The 23578-nt window shown below is 43.5% G+C and overlaps 1 protein-coding gene across 1 annotated transcript in view; it reads right to left on the bottom strand.

The window, feature by feature from the left end:
* The window catches only part of alox5a (arachidonate 5-lipoxygenase a), a 78724-nt gene that overhangs the window by 8519 nt on the left and 46627 nt on the right, over nt 1-23578 (bottom strand). The window contains exons 8-12 of the mRNA XM_039737896.1: nt 20686-20889; nt 20244-20330; nt 15945-16123; nt 7853-7974; nt 4527-4627 (exon numbers count right to left, since the gene is read on the bottom strand). Coding sequence (XP_039593830.1) covers nt 4527-4627; nt 7853-7974; nt 15945-16123; nt 20244-20330; nt 20686-20889 — 693 coding nt within the window. The remainder of the gene's footprint in view (nt 1-4526; nt 4628-7852; nt 7975-15944; nt 16124-20243; nt 20331-20685; nt 20890-23578) is intronic.

Here is a 23578-nt window from a genome sequence, read left to right as displayed (position 1 = left end):
ATGGTCCTTGAGAATATCAGAATGAGCCATTAGTGACAACTGGTTTAAAGGATCAGTTTGGTATTTTTTAAGTTGAGGTGTTTCTTCACAAACATGCAATGTGTGCAACTGCCATGCAAAACGGTGTTCAAAAGTTAAGCATTTCACATAAATCTGAAAATATCTACTGCCTTTTTAGAATGGAGGCAAAGGAGCACAAAATAAAAGTCTAAAAAAATGACCAAATAACTCCATCTTTATTTATGTAAGTATAAAGTCTTTATATATTGTACATTTTTATATCTAAGGCTACAAGACCCTCATTGACACGCAGAATGACTGACAAGAAAAATCTTAGCAGTTAAGGAACAGTCAGTGGCATCGGGTTCAAGTTGGGCTTGATGCTTGTTTTGTATCTTGTTCTGATTTATGTTTTTAAATACAGCAATACAGTCCGATTGAAAAGGCACTATAGAATAGATAGATAGATAGATAGATAACTCACTATATAATAGATAGCTAGATGTGAAAGGCACTATAGAATAGATAAGGTACTATAATATATAAGGCAGTATAATATAAAAGGCAGTATATAACAGATAGCTAGAAGTGAAAGGCACTATGTAATAGATAAGGCACTATATAATATATAAGGCACTATAATATATAAGGCAGTATATAATAAATAGATAAGGCACTATATAACAGGTAGTACTTTGTGAGCCATTTCAGAAAGTGAAGTCCATTTTCCTCATTTCTTTGCTGTATTTTCAGTGATAAGGCAGGTCACGTCATATTCTACGATTAATCAAGACAAGTAAAATAAATTCTGAAACTCAAACAGAAGCAGAAAGAGACTCTCCACTCTTGCAGTTTTGCCGTCGCTGGTTGTCATTTTCTAAGTATGAACTCCTTTTTTGTGTTTTTCTTTCAGCTGCTTTAGATCACTGAGTATGAACATTTCGCAGTCACCACGGCTCCCCTTTCTGGTTTTCGTCACTTCTACAGCATTTCATCGATAACTCAGACTGATTGAAGTTCTCGAAGTATGAAGCACACAATGTTTATTGCTTGTTTCTGATGCTGCTGCCTGATTTAAAAGGCTTCACGCTGGTCAATCTGCTCGCCACTCCACTTGAGCATTGCAGCTGGGGGTCTCCATCAGACTGTCATTGTGTTCTGTTTATCAAAGAGCTCTACTGGGCTGTGCGTTGTTTGTTAAGTTATCGATGATAAAACCATTTTAAACATGAAAACTGGGTGTGACTCTGAGCCGTGCAGCATGAGAACACATGAATTGTGGGCTACCACTATGGCACCACACAAGATGACAGGCGGCACAGTGTGCCATCAAGAGTGGAGAACTTTATTGTGCTTTTAGCCTTAAAACAGCACAGCCGTATTTCAAAATTTGTGCCACTCGTCGGGTTTATTAAATGGCATTATGGGATGCCCCATGCAGCAATGTGGTGGGCATGCTTTGCTAGCAGATGTTCTTTCTCTTTTTCCTTTGGCATTTTTAAGATCGCATGTATTCTGAAATCGTCCACTGAGCTGCCCATCGTTAGGCTGTGGTGACGATGACCACTCCAGAGCTGAAGTTTAAACCAAAAGCTGTGGCACTGGGAGGTGCCAATGGCCGTGCCACTTAAAATGCCACTGTTGGTATTTCGTTTTACACACGACTCTGCTATCTTTCACTTTTTAATTTATTTGCAGCTTTCATTGTTGACTTCTGGCATTGGGCTGAAAACCTTGCAGGCCGCTGTGGTTGACATGTCTTTGGGACGTTGTGAGCACACGACAGGACGTGGATTTGGTGACACAGGTAACGCAAGATTTTTTCGTGAATGTTTGTTTTTACATATTGTTTGTATTCTATTTGATATTTTGTCATCTTAGTTCTGCTTGAAAACATGAGAATACCATTTGTTTTGGCCATCTTTACAAACTACTTGGAATACGTCATACAAATACACACACATACACCACCCACCGGTCAAAAACTGAACAAGTGTATATTTCAAAATATTACGAATGGTCCTTCTTCAGGGAACAACTAACGGGTTACAACCTACAGATGTTCTGCAGCAATTCAAGTAAATGAAGCCTTGCAAGTTGAAGCAAACAATTTGCTCAGGTGTCCCAACTTCTGTCGATTACTTAAAAACCCTCCGTCTGCCTTAAAGGGTGGAGGATCAGCTGCAGGGTGTTACTGAGGTGCTCAGCAGATCACACATTCACGTTCAGACCTCATTGGCACTCCGCGTCACTTAATTAAGCACCGGTGCCCACCAATACTTAAAACCGGCAGCTGAGCAATAAGGGAGGAGGAGAGGTTGAAGGATAAGGAGAGAGTGGGCTTCAAGGCAAGTTTGGTGGTGCAAGCAAGCATGGGAGAGGGGACAGGGTGGTCTTGCCCCTGTGAGGAAGTGAAGGCAATAGAACACCAAGGGTTGTCCCCGCCAAGCCGGGACTTGAGTGGACATGGAGTCGATGGCATACGAGATGACGGAGTGCCGGTGAGGTATGTCTCGGCCAAAGAGGGCTGGTGGGACGAGCAGTTGGGATGGCCTCCAGTTGAACGGACCCAGCGGGGTGAGCTAGAATGACAGAGACGGAGAGGAGACTAACCAGATGCCTTGGCGCATTCCAAAAGGGATATTAAATTATATTGTTTTTAACCTTCACAAATGGAAGAGCGTTATCTTTATGGAGTATTTAATGTTGTATTCACTTCCTGCACTGCACTTTATTATTTTACTTTTGGTTTTAATAAACACGCACTATGCACTTCTCTGAACCTGGTTGCTTTCTCTCACTCACTGCTGTGCCCATCTTGGTTACGAACTACTAGGGGGTCATCTGGACAGTTTTATGACGAGTGTGCCACCCAGCCATTGACCCCTGACAATCATGGAGCACAACAGAGGTAAGCAACGATAAATCAATAAATGCAAACAAGGTGACATGGAGACGCAGGAGAACCCAGACAGAGGGTAACAGAGCACAGAAAGGCAAAAGTCGGCAGCATCAAAAGAGCCCCTGAAATATTCAAATTAGTGGAGCATTTGGGAATGAGCACTGAGGCTGGAATCATCACAAACAGCAAATTATCAGGCCACTCAAGTCCATTGGAAGGCCAAAGAGAGTTTGCATTACAGGAGTTTGGCCAAAAGCGAAGTGAATGTGCAGGAGGTGGTGAAAAGCAGAGGGTCAAAGGAGCCAAATATTAGAGGAGGGTAGGAGAACTCCCACTGAAAAGTGATATCCCAAGTCAGTCTTTATACAGAATCCGAGCCGGTCGTCTTTTGGTGTTTTACTTACTAATTATAAACCTGGTTATGATAAAAACTCCCAAGTTTATATAATTCAGACTTTTTAGATAACGGGGCCTTTATGATGATTTTATAATACACTGTTAACAAAGATAGCAGTCATTAAGGGAAGGTTGCCAGATTGCACAGGCACATTATAGACCACTCCTACAACACCTCACCCAGTACTGGTTGGTCCATTTCAAGCAAGCACATCACCACCAATACAAAATAACTGCGAACGTCTGTGAATCCTGCTCCTCTGATTGGGAAATTAATGTTTGTTTAGCATGAGGAAGTGGGGCTAGGAGTTCAGTTTTGAGAGTATTGGTCTGAATGACTGAGGTCCACCAGAGGGTACAACCTACAGAGCAAAGTCGTTACATGGATTACTTTATATAAATATGATGAACAGTAAATGTGTACTGTACCAGTAACGGCACACTGCACGATAACGTGCAGTGAATACACTCGACTTGAACATTCCTAGTTTTCCTCCTCTTTCTCTGTACGTTTATCGTTCGTTTGCTCAGAGGTTGATTTGCTTGCTGACTCCTGAGCAGCTCTTCTTTTTTTCCACCCTAGCGGCCCGCTTCTTCTCTTCTTTTGTTGGCATCATTTTACGTTAAAACTGATTAAGTCAGTGTTTGTGTTGCAATTACTTAGTAAGTTTTTCTTAATTTTTCACTTAAGCTGGCACTTACTGTAAGTCTTCAATCTGCCTCAAGAATGATTTAAGATATGAAGAGGTAGGGGAAGTGATGGCGAAGGTGGTAGGGTTGAGAACGGCGCCTGTACGCATGTACCACACGGCCGCCCTGCTGGCCATCGCTTAGAATTGATTCTACAATAAAATAAAATAAAAATAAAAAGAGGAATAACCTTGGAGGTCAATCATCACCCCAAAAGTGGATAGTAGACATCACGTAGTATATGAGTACCAAATTTCAGGTCAATAGATCAAACGGTTTGTGAGCTACCGGTGATTTAAAATCCTGGACAGACAAACGGACAACCACTGTAGCGTATTATATAAGAAGATAAATATACGAGGGGGTACCCAAAAATAATCGGAATCTGTACCTGGTGTGCAATTTCGACACGTGGTCTCGAGTGGTCCTGCTGGCATGACAGTAGAATTATATTTGGTGTTGGATCAACATTGTCAGCTAAAATCAAAATATGAGCTGAAGGGTCCACTCTGTAAAACCTGAGAAGCGAATGTCCTACCTGTCCGAAATTGACAGCTGCATGCTGTGCCGACGCAGTGAAGACCACCACAGTCAGGTACTCGTTTAGCTGGTCTATGGTGCTGATCGTCTTTGGAAAGCCTAGAAGAAAAGGAGGGGAATTGCAGAAATATTATTAGAGTTGATGGACTTATCTTGGAAAGCCTCGATTAAAAGATAAGAGAAGCGCCTAAGAAATCTGACAGCCGAGAGGAGACCACTGAGTCCACCAGGCTCGTCTGTTTCACTAATAGCTAAGCTGGCCCAAGAGCTCATCCAGAGTCTTCTTGAAGCTTCTCAAGGTTAAACTGAAGCCCTACTAAGATGAAGTGTGTTACAAGGTTTGCCATATTTCTGGAAAGTAGGGCCTGGTGGATGAAGTGTCCCACCGAGGGTCTCACAGGGAGTCAGCAGGGGGCTCAATCCTACTCTAATTATGCTTCATTGTTCATAATATCTTCTGCAGCTCTTACAGATTTATTAAGATAGCATTTCAAATAAAACATAAGAAATCTGACAAGTGAGTGAAAACCATTCAGTCCTTCATTGCTAAGGTGTCCCAATGTCTCCTCCAGATTCTTCTTAAAGGTTCTCCGAGTTTCTACTTCAACTCCATGCCTCTACAGTTTCACACAACTCTTTGTGTAAAGAAGAGCTTCCTGGCTTCAGTCCCAAATACCCTTGTAGTGATGCTAGTGGAGCTTGAAACTGCAACTCCCAGCAGTCCTTGCAGTGGCTCTGATTGGTCTTCTTCTGAGGGTGCAGGGACTGTTGGGTTCAAGGAGACCAGCATTGCGTTTAAAAGGTGGCCGGTGAGACCAAGTAAAAAAAAAAAACTATTTGTGGTTCGTGTGTGAAGTTCTTGCCTGATACTGGTGCTTTCTCATTTTTGTCCTGGATCGTTTTAGTCGTGGTCTGGAATGTCTGTTGTCTGCCTGTTACGTGAGGACTATATGTGGATTTATGGGCATCCCTTGAAGAAAGGAGCGCTCCTGAACCCTTCCACCCATCTTCACCATTTCAGGAACTACTGGTAGGACTATCTTTACATTCCCCTTCAACATGCGGATCTCTGGATTATTTACCTTCATTTTTAGGTTACATCTGCTGCCATTTTTTCGTGGACTTCACTGTGTGTGGTTTCTGTTTGTGGTTTGTTGTATTTAAGGTATAATCGCCATAAGGGGAACTGGGTGGGATTTTTGTTTTCATTTATTATTGTTAATACATTCTTTATTTGCTGTTTTATTTCCAGTGACTTTATGTCTCTGTTTGTGAGCGCACGAGGGTCGGGCCAAGGCTATGTGTGTCCCTGGAATCTCCACTAAAAAATAAAAATAAATCACCGTCTCTTTGACGGCGTGAATCTTAGTGGCACTGGACCACTACACCCTTCCCCTTCATTTGCATTGATGTCCTCAAATGCAGGATCCACCCTAAACTTGAAAGAGCTCTGCTGGACCTGCTCTATCAATGCCTTGGAGAATACAGAAGGCCTGGATGGTGCCACCTCACGGCCTCCTCTACTCGAGACTGGACGGGTTTAGTTCTCTGAGTCTGTCACAGTACGACATGTCCTGAAGTCCTGTGCTACCTCTCCTGCCTGTCTCTGGTCTTCACAGGAAAGCTTCTTCTTCAGCATGTCCGGCGGTGTGAAGCTCCAGGGCCTGAGCGTTGTGCTCCGGGGTAAGACCCTGTTCTTGAGTTTCTCTTATCCTAGTTTACAGACTCGAATGCTCCAGAAACGTAACTTTTTATTATCAACTTACAAGGAGCTACTTTGAGCTCAACAGAGAACATAACAAGCCCCGAATCAGCCAATGACTCGTTTGTACTGAAGTCTCCACCCCTCACATCCTGGTAACTCCTCCCCCTTCACACATTCAGAATAATCTCGATGTTCGGATTCCTTTGTCAGACTCTTCATTCCAACGCCTGGGACACACTTGGTTGTTCTCCTCTGCACAGCCTCAAGTGCCGCTCTGTCTGTCTTCTGCTGTGGTGACCAGAGGTGGTCTCACAAGTGCATCATATAGCTACAGCATAACATCCCTTGACTTAAATTCAACAGTTTTTATGATATAACCCAACATTTTATTTGCTTTTATACACTGCTTAGTCAATGAAAATGTTCTGTCAACATAAACCCCTAAATCCTTTTCAGAGGTCTCTCCCTGTAGGTCAGTGTCTTCCATCTTGTATTTTATAATTGATGTTCCTTTTTCCCTGCTGTGGGCTGGCACCCTGCCCAGGGTTTGTTTCCTGCCTTGTGCCCTGTGTTGGCTGGGATTGGCTCCAGCAGACCCCCGTGACCCTGTAGTTAGGATATAGCGGGTTGGATAATGGATGGATGGTTGGATGTCCCTTTTGCCCTTGTGTAGTGTGGTGTACTTTTCTACATTAAACTGCATTTTCCAGATGTATGTCCAGTTCTGAAGCTTGTCCAGGTCTTTTTGAATTTTTGCTGCCTCCTCAATGTCCGCCGTCCCCCTGAATTTTAGTGTCACCAATGAATTTGACAAGTTTAGCACCTAAAGAAGAATCAATGTCATTAATAGAAGTCAGGTAAAGTAACGGTGCATAGACAGGACCCTGAGGGACCCCCTTTTCTCAGGGTCTCCTGCCGGCTATCCATCTAGAGATCCACTTTCATTGCTGCTTAGACCAGTTGGAGTTAAATGAACAGACATTTGTGTTAAGTCGGCACGCACTTTTGATCCATTCATCCTCATCAAGGTGGCTCATCGTTGCAGATGGGTCTCTGTAACAGGCAGCCATTTGTCGATTTCCTGAAGCTGCTTTTGAACGTATTGGTAGAGACTAACACTGGGTGGGCCATCAGTCCATCACTGGTCGCAGTCACTGACCCTCGAGTACCCAGGGCGAAGATGCAGGCTGAACATGGAAAGTCACCAGGCTAGAACTTGAATGGAGACAGCAGGGCTAACCACTGAGCCCCCGTGCACCCAGTAGTGACCAACATGGCTATGTGCTCGTTGGGCTGTGCTGGTTACTGAAGCCTTTTTAGGTGACTTTTCATTTTGTATTTGCTATTTAATATTTTACTGTGGGCTATAAACACAAAAGCTTTGTATTAATTTCATCATTTGTATCATTTATTTTGGACTGGCATCAGTAACCCTCATCTCATCTTTGAGCTTGAAGTTGAGTAAATGGATAGGTGGCCTCCATTAAAATGCTTGTCACTCGTGACCTCCCACCAGCTGTTCATTGGTCGTCAGCCATTACAGTTTTGTACAAATAAACCCGAGTAAAGGAGAACAAACCCACTGGGCTGAGTCTGAGGAATGGCAGAGAGCCGCTCACCTGAGTGTTCGTTGTCCTTGAGTCCGAAGACACAGACGTCTTTCACAAAGGCCTGAAGCTCCACATCGGTCTGCACCGTCTCGTCGCTGTCATAGTAGATTTCTACCACATCTGCAACAAAGCTTTCAGAAAGAGCAGACACGCGTCATGAACACTCTCAGTTTGGACACATTTTATCACCATCAGTCACTCCAGCAGGTTGACATGCAGCATGAGGTGGTTGAGGGGTGAGACAGTAGAACATTAGGACAGTTGTGACAAGAACTGGCCATGCAGCTAAATAAGCTCGTCCATCCTGTTCACCCAAATTGTGTAAAATAACATCAAGTTGAGTTTCGAAAGACCCTAAGGTCCAACTGTCTACCACACTACTTGGTAGCTTCGTCCAACTGTCTGTGGGTCTTTGAAGAAAACGTTTCCAAAATTTGTACACAATCTGCGCTGACCAAGTCTCCATCTTATCTTCATTTACAGAAGGAGGCCATGTTACTTGAGTTTGCAGTAGTTTGGCTTCCCCTTTGATGGCACAGCCAACGTGTCCCTGGTTCTGTTTATTTAAGCAAATGCGAAATGGGCGCATGTCATGTGCCCTTTTGAAACACTGCCAAGGATTGTCTTTCCTAAGTGGTGACTATGTAGCGGTAACAATAAAATGATTGAAAATCTAACCGCAGTGAATGCTTGTTAAAGCAGCTAAGGAAGACAAGTTTCGAGGGAACGTTCTAATACTCCCTGATCACGTTTACAAAGTGTGGCGATACGTACAAATTTCAACGTACTCTGTACATGTTGCAGTGTTGACCCCATGACCTTTAAACCCAAGAGCGGGGTGGTGGGCCATCAACTCTTCTTTAGTTTGTTAAGCACTCTACTAAATGATCACATCTACACCAGGAGGTAACCTTCAATAAATGTGAATTATCACAAACCTTTAGAATAAGAACACAGACACAGCGATTGATACACGAATACAAACACCAATCAGAAAACACAAACTTCAACCATGTGACTTCATTGCTTGGCCCTGACTAGTTCTTGCAGCACGAATGGAACAAGTCTGTTATGTTAACGTGAGTCATACGCACCTGGGCTTGTAGCCTGACGTCTGGATGAGTTCATTCGGGTCTGTTCTCAAAACGGTTCTGTTCGGCCTCGTCAGTGGCGCATCATTTATTATGAATAAAGCGATCATAGAAACACTTAACTTAGAAAAAGGGTTGGATGTTGCTATTACAACGGTGGTATTATTATTTCTATATATTTTGAATTAATTTTGGATTTGTTACAGTCGCAAAAGATGTGTAATATTGGAATATTTCACGGCGCCCCTGTAGGCGCACAGTTTGAGAATTACTGGACTTCGCCATTTCCTCGTATCAAGGATTTCTTTCTTGCTTCATGTCCTGTCTGAACACATCCTCGATTACAATAACCAGCAGGTGTTACGAAATCTTCAGCAAATTCCTTTTCTAAGCAGTGGCCGGACTGAATTGCATGGTGGGTCACAGCCAGTGGCCTAACTGTTGGCACTGATTCTTCTCCACGCCTCAATATGTGTTGTACAATTCACGCTTCCTGTCAAGTATGCCATTAGACAGTGCGAGTACAAAATGTAGAGAGAAGAGAAAACACCCCGGAGGCAGGTGCCCGATTAGTGCATGGGCCCACCTGGGCTTAAGGGGCCTAGGAGAGTGTGGGGGGCAGATATGTATGGCATATAAATAACAACACGACTTCTTTAAGATCTCTAATGGATTTCTGAGTTCTAAGAGTAATGAAGACCCACCAGGCCGCCTTCACAAAGAAGCCTCACAGATACAACGGGAGGAATTCAAAGGCTCGAAGAGTGGGGGGGTTAGGGGGGTTACTAGTGGCCTGACCCTCTGACTTGAACCTGCTTTGTAAAGTGCCTTGAGATGCCAGTCATTCTGAAGGGCACAAGAAGAATCAGCGCCATCTTTGCAGGCCTTGTCTCTTTTGGTGAATTTGTGGAAAAATGCAAATACTGTGAAATAGGGAAGCCAGATTGATTAATAACTATTAGCATTACCATCATTGGTTACTTTTTAAATATTACAGATTACTATAAAAAGAATGACTGATTACTATCTACCAGTACATTTACCATTATTGATTAATGTATCAGGCGCCGCCGCAAGTTTTATCTTTCTATCTTTTTCTCTATTTCACTGATCACTCCTACCACTTTCTTTTATGTGGACTCGTTCCCTGGACACTTTCTACTACTTTTACTACTTGGACATGGATTTTTACATGCAGAGACTCATCTATTCAAGTAGTCAAGGAGCGCCGCAGGGGACTGTACTTTCTCCGGTCCTGTTCAGCCTATATATATCAGACTTCCAATACAACTCGGAGTCCTGCCACATGCAAAAGTTCGCTGACGACACTGCTATCATGGGCTGCATTAGGAGTGGGCAAGAGGAGGAGTATAGGAAGCTAATCAAGGACTTTGTTAAATGGTGAGACTCAAACAACTTACACCTGAACACTAGCAAAACCAAGGAACTGGTGGTGGATTTTAGGAGGCCCAGGCCCCTCATGGACCCTGTGATCATCAGAGGTGACTGTGCAGTGAGTGCAGACCTTTAAATACCTGGAAGTGCAGCTGGATGACAAATTGGACTGGACTGCCAATACTGATGCTCTGTGCAAGAGAGGTCAGAGCTGACTATACTTTCTTAGAAGGCTGGCGTCTTTCAACATCTGAAATAAGATGCTGCTGATGTTCTTTCAGACGGTTGTGGCGAGCGCCCTCTTCTATGTGGTGGTGTGCTTGGGAGGCAGCATAAAGAAGAAGGACGCCTCATGCCTGGACAAACTGGTGAAGAAGGCAGGCTTTATTGTAGGCACGGAGCTGGACAGTTAGACATCCGTGGCAGAGCGATGGGCGCTGAGCAGGCTCCTGTCAATCATGGAGAATCCACTGCATCCACTAAACAGAATCATCTCCAGACGCAGGAGCAGCTTCAGCGACAGACTGCTGTCACCGTCCTGCTCCACTGACAGACTGAGGAGACCCCACACTATGCGACTCTTCAATTCCACCCGGGGGAGTAAACGTTAACATTATTCAAAGTTATTGTCTGTTATACCTGCATTGTTATCACTCTTTAATTAATATTGTTTTTTATCAGTATACTGCTGCTGGAGTATGAGAATTTCCCCTTGGGATTAATAAAGTATCTATCTGTCTATCTGTCTATCTATCTATCTGATTATTATCTTTGGTTGTTTGTATCATTTATACATGATAGCGTGAAAGATGCTATATAAAAATGAATTTCAAATTGATAAATTTTTACACATTGGCAGATTTATTATGATGTTTGGTGGTTGCATGTCATATTTTTGCTGAAAAGGCGCTATAATAGTGAAGTCAAATTGATTATCATCTCGAGGCAGATGCTGCTAACCTCCAACACTGCTAGTCTCTGTGTACAACCTGAGGAGGTTCTGGAATCCCAGCTGCCATCTGCACTTTGTACGGCCTACAATGACATCACATCCGTGGTCTCCAGCCCCCCTCCACTCCCGAGATCGTGTGTCTCTGCTGATCAAGTGAGGAGAGAACTGGGAAGACTCTGCATGAACAAGATTTCATGGCCCAAGGGTGCTGAAAACATGTGCCGGTCAGCTCTGTGGGGTCCTTCACCACCTGTTCTCCCTCTCCAGTGAACTTGCAGAAGGTTCCCCTGCCTTGGAAAACATCCTGTGTGGTCCCAGTGCCAGAAAAAGGGCATTCCAGTGATCTCCAGGACTTCAGACCACTTGCTCTTACTTGATACATCATGAAGAACTTTGAGAGGGTGGTCCTAAGGATGGTTTGCAGAACTTCTGGAGTTTGCCTATCAGACACCTATACAGGTAGATGAGGAGCACACTCTGATCTCCATGCTCCACGGAGCCTGTTCCCATATGGACCACGGTCAGGATCATGTCCTTTGACTTTCCCTGCTCTTTTAACTCCATTCTGCCTCATTGACTGAGGAAAAAGCTCAAGGCCTTGAATCTTGATGTCCCCACACGATCACGGACTACCTGACCAACAGACAGCGGTTTGTGAGGGACTGGTGCCAGAAATGGTGGTGTGTAATAGTGGAGCACCTCAGGGGACTGTCCTGACTCTTGTCCTGTTTACCGTCCATACAACAGACTTCCAGCACAACTGGCATCTACAGAAATGTTCAAATGACTCCTCCATAGGCTGAATTAATAATGGAGACGAGTCAAAGGACAGGAATATTGTGGAGGACTTCATATTGTGGTGCAGGGTTAACAACCTGCAACTCCGCATCAGCAAGACAGAGAGATGGTGGTGGACGTCTGGCAAGTTAAGGAGCCTCTGAGACCAGTCACCATCCAGGGGGAGGACGTGGAAGTGGTGCAGAGCTACACGTATCTGGGGGTCCATATAAATAGTAAAGTAGGGACCAGAGCAGACTGGACTTACTAAGGAGACTTGTGATGCTGATGGAAATGTTCTACCAGTCCATAGTAGCCATTGTGGAGTTCTACACTGCAGTCTCCTGGGGAAGCAGCTCGAGTTGAAAAGAAGCATCAATGTCTGAACAAACTGATCAGGAGAGCCTGCGTCATCACAGGGTGAGCTCTGGACACACTGGAAGCTGATGTGGAAAAGAGGATGGTGGCAAAATTGGGTGCCATCATGAAACATCCCCACCAGGAGGCGCTGTCTTGGAGCACTTCAGCCACAGGCTCTCATTCCACCACGGTGTACTAAGAAGCACCTCTGGGGGTCTTTTCTGCCCACTGCTATCAGGCAAGTCAATGCTTCCATCTGATGTACTCATTAAGTTTATTTTTATGTATTTATCGATTGATCGATTGGCTGTATTATTTCTCCTGTGAGTCTGTATCTTTGTTTTTCATGTTTCTGTTGCTGTATGCTACTGAATTTCCCCCTGGGATTTATAAAGTTGACCTAATCTAATTACTGATATTATAATTTTGCCTTTGGTTCCTTGTGATAAAGTTTATTTTGAAGGCACTATATAAACAGGACATATCATTATCAATGGGTAGATTATTAGCTTTGCTTGCTTTCTATCAGTTTCTGTGACCGTGTTTTCTGAAAAACAAAGTAGTAAAATTATGTTACTGTCCAGATTCATTATTATTAAAACAGTAGACAGTTTCATCATCATCATCATCTTCTTTTACTTTGGTTGCTTGGTATGTTTTTTATGAAATGCACTACATAAACAATAACAGATCATTCTCAACAGTCAGGTTTCTTATTTTTGCTTACTATTTTTGTACGTATTACAGGTTGATGTGAAAGACGCTGTACATAAAATTAAAAAAAAAAAGCTGATAATTGTCTACAAGTACATTTATTTTTACTGATTATTTCTTTGGTTGCTTTGTATCTTTTTTTTGTGGCTCCACAAAACCTGGGGGCCGAGTTATCATCATTAAAACAGTGAGCACACTTTAGATGATTATTGTCATCATGACGTCCCCTGTGGTGTCACCTTTGTGACTGGATTTGCCGACAGGGCACTCTGCTGAATATTGCGGCCCAAGTGATTATTTCCTGTTTCTTAGCATTGACAGCTATTGTCTTATTATATATAATCTGTCATGTTGTATTATTCTTATCTGGCCTTCCGTTTTGCGGCTTATTATTTCAGATTAAAGTAAAAAAAAAAAAAAAGCTCCTGTCCGTACTGAGGTGCGCGGTGGTCCGACGCGCGTTAAGACTTCATGCACTCGGCAGACGATGGCGGCGTCTGCTGTTTTAAAGCGTGTGGAGCGGTTGGCCGCTTGTGTGCTTTATATTCTCGTGTTTTCAGAAGTGCGCTTTGAGATTCTGCTTATTGTGTAAGGCGCCCTGTAAAGTAAAGATGGAGTAATCGCCACCGCGTGTCACTTTGCACTCCTCTTCAGTTCTCTGCTGATCGCCTTATGACGAGCTCACCGTGACATTCACATTATAAATTACAGATTGCTTGTTAACTTGAATTGCTGTCTACTGTGTTCATAAATGAAATTATGACGGTGGGATTGAGCCCGTTGTGTGCTTTATTAGCATATCCTTTATTCTGACTGTTATCTTGTCAGAGTCGGATGGAGTCTTGATTTGCTCTTCTTGCTCGTGCATTCTGTGTGAAGTTCTCTGTGATCGGCTACATCGCCGAAACAGAAATGAAAAGTGCTAACAAATGTAAAGTGTCATGGACTGAGCTGATATGTTAACCCAAAGCGACTTACAAAGCACAATGACAGATGTCTACAAGCGGGTGAAGTGACGGGCTCAGGGCCACGTCGTGCTGGAGCCCATGAGCCGCTAGAGGGAGCCCGTCAAAGGAGGGCGCTGATGTCCACGTTCTTAAAGTCTTGACTCCGAGTGTGCCAGACACGTAACGTAGTTGGCGCTGCACAACAGTAAAGTCCTTGAGCTGTGAGCACTCAAATCGCAAGGGAGCCCCGGGACTGTTGGGTGGTATTCAAACGGCCCACTGGATGATGTGACTGACGTCCTATGAGACGTGAAGCAAAGCCGTTACTCAAAATATAGAAAGTGCGTAGAGCGCTACAGAAGGGCACTACATAAAAGAAAGCCAGTTTGTCCCATCTTCCCCTTCTCCAAGCCTGATTTATTTGACGGTGGGCTGGAGACTCGTGTGTCACGTGTGTCACGCATGCGGACCGGAGGGTCACCCTCTAGACTCATCCAAGGTATGCAGTACCTGCCCTGAACTACGGGGGTCACTGTCACTCACGGTCATGTCTCTTATGTCCCTTACAGTGCCCCTGAAACTCCCCCGCGCCCAACAACATTCTGGCTGCCATGACATTTTAGATCTGAGCTCCTCCAAAGTCTGATGACCGTTTGTTTAAAGGCCACTGGAGGGCGACTGCGCCTACTTTCTTTAAGTTTTTGTGCCATCGGGCGCCTGTTGCTTTATTTTCTATTCTGATTAAATGGGGGGTCGTCTGGGACTCGTTCTGTCTTTATCAGTCAAGTGGGGTGTGTGAAGTGCAGAATTCGACAAGCTCCATGCTTTTTATGTTACACTGATGCTCTTCTGCTTATCTCTTTTATTATTATAGTGCCATTGCTGTGGCTGTGCTGCTGGTCACATGTACCTTGAAATACTGAGAAGGTCACATAAACCAGTTTGGGGTCATGGGGGAGGCTATCCCAGCAGCACTGGGGTGCAAGGCAGGAAGCGGCAGATGCCAGTCCCCCTCAGGGCCCACTCAGGCCAGTATTTCATATAAACGAGAGGAGGCCATTCAGTCCGTCGGGCTTGCTGCTTTAGCTAAGCCGCCCCACTGTCTCCTCCCGATTCTTCTGGAAGGTTGTCAGGGTTTCTGCTTGAACTCCATGCCGTGGTAGTTTGTTTCAGATACTCTATGCGTAAAGAAGAGCTTTCTGGCTTCAGTCCCAAATGCACTTTTCCCGAGTCATCAGCTGAGCCCACCCACACACCTGCGCAGACCCTGAGGGCCTTTCTGAACCCTTGTGAATCGGCCTTTTGGCCCCTTACTGGTAACCCTTTAGGTCCTCCCCAGTAACGTCTAATTCTCTTTTTCCCACTAAAGTCAGCGTGATAAGGGTTTGCAGAGTTGGTTCGGTGACCTGGAGAGACGGAGTGTCGCGTTTTGTTGTCTGCTGTTGCAAATCGAAGGTGGGCCTCATCCTCACTATTACTGCTTTAACTCCTTCTTGTTTTTTTAATGGCAGTGCTTTCATTATTCCATCACTTCAGATTCATCAGCTAAGCCCAACTATACGACTTGAGATGGACTCCTGCACAACCCAGAGGGCCGTTTGCCTATCCTGTGCACCACCGCTTGGGATGTGGGAAGATAAGAAGGGCAAACGCAGAGAGAACAAGCATGGAAACTCAACACAGACCCAACCCAAAGTGTGGGATTCAAAACCTGGACGTCGCCACTCCGAGCCAAGGTCAGCTCTGATTCGGTCCGTTTGGATTTCCCCTCTTTGCTGCACTTCAAATCTTTTGTTTTCCTGGACTCAACCTAAAAGAGACGGGAAGAGACCCAAACGGAGAGACGAGGACTGAAGGCCGCTTACCTCTTCACTGCCTCCCAGACTTTTATGCCGTCATCCCGATAGTAGTAGTAGGGCAGATCCTCTTTGCTGTCCACGCCTCGATTCTTAATTTCTTCTGGGAAGCACAGCGAGGAGAACGTCAAGTTCTTCATGGCGCGCTGCACTAGCTGAACGTGGCCTCCACCGCCAGTCGCATTCGCCTGCACATTTAAAACAAATCACAGCATTCGGCATCCATGGGCTAGAAAACTCTGATCACAATGAACCCTGTGAAGGCCCACAATGGATCCAAAGAAGGTGGAGGTTCAGAGCACGGTGACAAGTTCTCGAGTCGATACATATACATATTATGGAAAGCTCTGAGGTGGAGAAAAAAGGTGCTGCAAGGGAAGATCTGAAGGTAAAATCGGCCGTTTGAGGCCCACAAGAATCCAACGCTAACCGTAGGGCATATGAGAGCAACGGTTAGGAAGGAAATTAGGAGGGATAAAAGTCCGCTGGAGAGAAACATGGCAGAGAAGGTGAACGACAACCCAAAGAGATGACAGAGAAGGTGAACGACGACCCAAAGAGATGGCAGAGAAGGTGAACGACGACCCAAAGAGATGGCAGAGAAGGAGAACAACGACGCAAAGAGATGGCAGAGAAGATGAACGACGACCCAAAGAGATGACAGAGAAGGCGAACAACGACACAGAGAGATTCTTTCAATATTTAGTTCTAAAAGAGCAGTCAAGGAGGAGGTGCAATTTTATTCCGCTTATCAATACGAATCCTATGTGAATTGTAATGAATGAATTTAATCTTTGCCTTGTACTTGAAATGGTGGATTCCTTTTAACTCTTTGAGGCCTGAATACAATGGTGCCTCGGTTTGCATAATTCGTTCCGAAAACGTTCTTGTAATCCAAAGCACTCGCATATCAAAGCGAATTTCCTCATAAGAAATAATGGAAACGCAGATGATTTGTTCCACAACCAGAAAATACTCATATAAAAATGAAAAATACAAAATATAAAGTAAAATTCCATAAAACAATTGACCTGCACTTTACCTTTGAAAAGAATTCTGGCTGGAGTGAGGGAGAGTAGAGGAGGAGGAGGAGGAGGAGGAGGGCTATAGTGAAGGACGACTTTCACTCTGATTAACAGAATTGCCGCTATCTGTTAGCTCACTGGAATCTTTTTCTTTTTTTGCGACTTTAACATGGAATCTATCCAATGACAGTTGCTTTTGCCTCCTTTTGAGGATTTTGCGGAAATGTGACATTGCATTGTCGTCAGACAGAGTCATCGCTCGCACAGCTACAGCCTTACTGGACACAAATTAAAAACTGCTTTACGCACACACGTGGTCACCATGCTATAGTAAACTATACGCTCGTATGGATGTTAGCTATACGAGTAAGGCACGGCGACTGAGACCAAGCATGGGAGACGATTACCCACAATCCCGCAGCGAGAGAGAGAGAACCACCATCGGCTCAGAAGTGATCACGTGATCACCAGCAGACAAAGCATATACGTACTACTCGTTTTGCAAGACCTCGCTCATTTATCAAGTTAAAAATTATTAAAAAACACTTTCAGACCAAGTCTGTGGTTTCACACGTAAATCAATATAAAACGTCCGTGCCTGTGTGCTGTGGCTGCTGTCGCTGCCCGTTCGCTGTTTCTGCCAGCTGTGCAGGGTCTGCTCAGTGGGCAGCAGGAATGTGCGGTGGGTGTGACATAATCTGGTTTGTACCACTTGTCATCGTAAGTGGCAGTCCTGCCAGGCGAACTTTGCTGTAGATACCTCAGTCCCCCACGATCAGCTGATGGTGGTACCTCACTTTTGTTTTTGATCTCCAGCTTCAGATCACTTGCATCAAAATCAGAGTTGAAGAGTCTGATTCAGCGATAATACGCCAATCGCTGGTAATTCTTTGGGGTGGGTGGCCAGTGTTCGTGATTCTTGAAGGGGGAATACTCCCCCCGGGATGTTAGATGGCAGTGATTTTCAACTGTAAGCCCTGAATGACGCTGTGCAGTGATTGTGGGTCGTGAACGCACTAAAAAGATAAATTGGGTCACAAGAAGAAAAGGTTTAAGAACCGCTGTGTTAGATCATTTAAAACTCCTAAAAACCCACTTTTTAATTTGTCTTTTTCGTACTTACATTTTACTTCTATTCCTAACAGAATATACATGCATAGACTTCATATATTTCTTTTTGATTAGCAATCTTTAGTAATCTCTAATTTTGTTTGATTTCTTTTCCAGATTTTCCAAAAGCCGCCACCACCACCACCTGATCAAAGTCCTGTGCAGCTGCCTCTGATGCTGGAATGAAAGGCGATACCCCAACTACCTACAAGACCCACCGCGTCGAATCCTCTGAGACGAAGCCTACAAACACAATAAGGAATAACGTAAGGACATCCTTATTGGGTAGAATGTCTTATGAGGGCTGGGTGGTCTTTTGATCCCCTGCAGATTTTATTTTTCCAGTTTCCATCCATCCATCCATCCATTATCCAACCCGCTATATCCTAACTACAGGGTCACGGGGTCTGCTGGAGCCAATCCCAGCCAACAAAGGGCGCAAGGCAGGAAACAAACCCCGGGCAGGGTGCCAGCCCACCACAGGGCAGACACAAGCACACACACAGGACAATTTAGGATCGCCAATGCACCTAACCTGCATGTCTTTGGACTGTGAGAGGAAACCCACGCAGACACGGGGAGAACATGCAAACTCCATGCAGGGAGGATCCGAGAAGTAAACCTGGGTCTCCTAACTGTGAGGCAGCAGCGCTACCCACTGTGCCACCCTTCTCCAGTTTATATGGAGTTTTTTTTTTTATTTCATTGTTTCAAAAACTGATTCTATATTTAAAGACTCTACTGCTCTATCAATTCTAGATCTATTTTATGTAAGTGTGTAGTCATTTATTTTTTGTATGTTATTTATTCATTAGCATTCTTTTCTAATTTGAATTTGTTTTGCTTTGCTTGTACCCATTTCTTCAACATCTTGTAAAGCACTTTGAGCAACAGCCTGTGTGTGAAAATGTGCCGTAACAACAAATATTGTTGTAATCAGGGTCAGTAAAGGGTCAAAACCATAAGACCTACCACACAGTGTCAAAGGCAAAACAAGGAGCAAACGTCAAGGTCAAAAAAATCACAGGCAACAGTTGAAATCAACAAGAAACTAAGCAGAGAGAAAAACTAATCACAAAATCGAGCATCGAAAAGGATTTTTGGAAACTATAAACTTGGATAGGGAGATGATTGGTGATGATCTCATGCGTGATGTCACATTTCTAACGTGGATCACAACCTCCGAGGGCACACGGCTAACAACAGGAAGACAAAATACCGGCAATTGTAAAAAACCAAGATGGCGGTGAGAAGAGTGAAAAATTATTCATAAAGACAGAAGTAAATGAATCAAAAACTATTGGTTCAGAATCAAGGGCTTAAGAAGCCCCCAAAATGAGTGCTCAGGTTCGTAAAACAAATGCAGAAAAGTGCATAAATAATAATGAGCCCATTCAGAACAATAGACTCAGCCTAGTCGCTCTTCTCTGGACCTTTTCTAGTGCTGCTGTGTCCTTTTTGCAGCTTGGTGACCCAAACTGTACCCAGTACTCCAGATGAGGCCTCACCAGTGTGTTATAAAGCTGCAGTATAACCTCCTGTGACTTGTACTCCACACATCAAGGCGCTATATAACCTGACATTCTGTTAGCCTTCTTAATGGCTTCTGAACACTGTTGGGAAGTCGATAGCTTAGAGTTCGCTACGACTCTTAAGTCCTTATCATAAGGTGTACTCTCGATTTTCAGACACACCCATTGTTTTTTCAAACCAAACATTTTCACTTTCTATGTGTAATTCTTTACATTTACTGACATTAAATTTCATCTGCCACAAATCTGCCCAAGCCTGTCTGCTGTCCAAGCTCCTCAATAATGATTTAACGGATTGTAGATTATCTGCCATTGCAGCTTGGTATCATCTATGAACTTAACCAGCTTGTCGATTATATTCTTTTCTGGATCGTTGATGAATATTAAAAAGAGCGGTGGCCCCAGCGCTGATCACTGAAGGACACCGCTTACAACATCACCTAATTCAGAGTTCCCCTCACCATAACCTTTTGTTTCTTATGTTTTTGCCAATTTGAAGACCACCACCAGACTGCACCCTGAATTCTCACCTCTTCTAGTTTCTGCAGCAGATAAAATGTGACGGTCACAAATGAGAGGGTAGCCGGTCGCTGAGCGGAATAACGAGATGGATAAGAAGAGGAGACGAGGAGCGAACTTACCTTGTCAAAGAGGCCGCACTCGCAAATGAGCTGCTCTCGGGCCTTCGTGTTGATGGCGATTGTGAACTTCACATGAGGAAGAATGAGCTGGAATGAAGAAAAAATAGAAAAGAAGCAGAGTGCAAATGAAAGTGTAATGCCAGAGTCAAAAACACTAGCGGTCATGCTGTGTGCTTGACCAGATGGACTCGATCAGCAGCCATGGTGGTCAATGGAGCACTTGTGGCCCAGTGTTTAAAGAAAGGAACTGAAAAGCACAAGACCAGCAGATTTACCCCAATCACTGTGTGGACCTGAGCAAGTCACCGCCAGCGCCCCAAATGACAAAGAACAAATACAATATGGTCTTATAACGCTTACTGAGCTGGTGTTCATTACTGAAAGGCACTATATAAAATACAGGTTTGTTTTCAAAGTGTCCCACCATCTAAAATCCCAATACCTTGAAGAGGGGGTGGACAGATGGAAGCTGACGGTACATTGCAATTCCAAACACTTCGGAGATGAGGTGTGTCCGTAGGAGGTGGCTCACCGTCTGGTGAACATGGAAGTCTGCGGAGCGCACCCAGATTTTGGCAAGCAGCCAGTCATACTTTGCATCCGTCGAAAGAAAAATGGGGTTTGTCTCACTAGGAATTTGTCCCAACTGCAGATAAAAGCAGAGAAAAAGTCAGAAACACATCCAGAAAGAGCTTCTCAATAACCACAGCCTAAGCTTCTGACATACAAGAGACCTGAGGGTCTGCATCTGTGGTGGTCCCTACCCAATGGTAATGTGAGAACTCCCCACATTACTGGCTCCCATTACATAACAAACCAATCTGGAAAGTGATTTGGGGTCTAATGGGGTGGGGGTGGGGGGGTTCATGTAGCAGGGTGGTTAGCGCTGCTGCCTTACAGACTCGGGAGACGACTCAAAATCAAGGACTGCTCTTGTCTGAATGGCGTCTTTGTTAAATGTGACTGTGAGTGGGGGATGAATGACTGTGTCATTTGATAAACTGGCACCTTCTCCAATGCCAGATGAAGTAGGTAAGTCCCTTAAACATACTAATTCAGTAAGTGGTGATGTTTTGTATGTTGTTCAGCACGCACAAGTAAGAATTTTTCTGGATAATAATGATCTTACAGACACATTTAACAAGTACTAGAAGTCCTAATATTCTTCTTAGTGTAAAGAAAATAAGTCACAAGCTAAAGATTTTTTCAGTAAAATACAAGTAGCACAACTCAATATTCAGAGGGCAGAAGAACTTGAAATACCCCTGGCAGTTTTAAAATACAGGATGTCATAATCTCATTCCAAAATGGGAAAACTGCAGGCCTAGATGGCAGCCTAGCTGAATTTTGTAAAGGTTTTGAACCTAGCTGGTTCTATTATTGTTAACAATGCTTGAAGAAGCTAAAGAAAGCTAAATTCTACCCAAAACATTCTACCAAGTATTAATAACATTTTTTCTAAAGAAAAATAAAGGCTTAATACAATGTGCTTCATATTGACCAATGTCACTCCTGAATAAAAATGTTAAGATAATAGGGTCAAAAGCAAAAGTCCTAGGTAGAAGGATTGAGAATGTTCTTCCCTCAGTAATATCACAAGACCAAACCAAATGTATTAAAAGAAGGTGTTTGGTCTCAGCCCTTCAGTTCCTGTTTAATGTAATATGCTTGCCCACAAATTCTGAATCTCCAAAGGATTTACTGTCTTTGGATGCAGAAAAAGTTTTTCATAAAGTTGAACAGGATCATCTATTTACTACACTACACAGATTCAGGTTTGGCTCCAATATACTTGTATGGATTATACCACTTTATACTAGTCCAGAATCCTCAGGCTGCATTAGCGCTAGAATCCCTGAAGCCTACAAAAGAAGTCTTAATTCCAGGCCACCTTAAATTCCCTCGCACCTTGTCAGCAGGTGCTGAAGGTTTCGTTGTAGACACAGAACACACATGAAATGTATGTATTCCATATACGATATATTATTTACCCTATACAACTCCAGGCACCTCACACCACCATAAAGAGACTTGAGCTGGGAGAATTCAGCTGTGTCGGTGGGGCAATGGAACAGCAGGCAGCTTGCTGCTTGTACTGATTGACACATTTGCAAAATAAAGACACTGCTGATGAGGTGCGAGGGAATTTAAGATGCTCCGGAATTACGACTTTTTTCATAGGCTTTAGGGATTCTAGTGTTAATAACACATACTCTGAATACTTCAAATTAGAAAGAGGTTCTCAACACAGATACCCTTTATCACCAATGCTTTTTGCATTAGCCATAGAGCTACTGGCAATTCATCTCGCAAAGAAACCAGAGATAAAGAGGAGTTTAAAAGAAAGACTCAAACAGATAATATCACTACATGCAGATGAGATGGTGCTTGATATATCAAACCCACAATCATCTCTGCCATTAGTCATAGATGTGTTAGAAGAATTTCATAAGATTTCTAGATTCAAAATGAAAGTGTCTTTTTCCTAGTGGTTGTCTAGCACACCATACTAGATTGGATAGCTACTCATGCATAATATAAAAACAGTTTAAATATCTCGGGGTAACCATCACAAGTAAACATAAAGATCTTTTTCAATACAATTTTGGAAAAAAAAAAGATGTTAACGGGAGGTCCAACCTCCTCAATCACACCTTGGCAGAGAATTAATCCTGTCAAAATGAACATCCTCTCTAAGATGCTTTATCTATTTGAGATAATCCCTATATACATAAACAATTCATTCATTAAGAAATTACACATAGTCGTAACATCATTCATCTGGAATCTGAAACAGCCACACATCCAAAAGGAGATTCAACAAACATCTAAAGCAGAAGGTGGCATGGCACTGCCTAATGTTTCATTTTACTTCACATACATGCACAATAAAATCTTGAAACTTGGCAGAAATTCATGAATTTACACCAGCGTGATTTGCAATGGGAAACAAATCATGTTCTACATCAGGGTGGGCAATCTCGGGCCTGGAGGGTCGGGGTGACTGCGAGTTTTTGTTCCAATCCAGTTTCTTAATGAGAAGTTAATTATTGCTGATGAGACACTTATTGCTCAAGTGACATTTTGATGCTTCATTTTAGTGGTCTTGCTTATTAAGGTTCCCCACCCTTAACTGAATATTTCAGTCTTAAACAGCTGCATTCACTGTTTTAATGGCTCCTTATTAGTAATGCGATGTAAATGACAGAGGAGCTAGCAGTTCTCCGTCTAACTAGTTTCTGTTTACACCTGTGTGGATTCATCATGCACTATTTAATTTAATAAAACACAAGAGAAAAATTTGATAGACTTAAAATGATCTGTTTTTGGCTTCA

This window comes from Polypterus senegalus, chromosome 1 (genome assembly GCF_016835505.1).
Source record: "Polypterus senegalus isolate Bchr_013 chromosome 1, ASM1683550v1, whole genome shotgun sequence".
NCBI classification, from domain to species: Eukaryota; Metazoa; Chordata; class Cladistia; order Polypteriformes; family Polypteridae; genus Polypterus; species Polypterus senegalus.
Note: the sequence above shows the minus strand (reverse complement) of the source record. Positions and strands in the feature narration are given on the sequence as shown.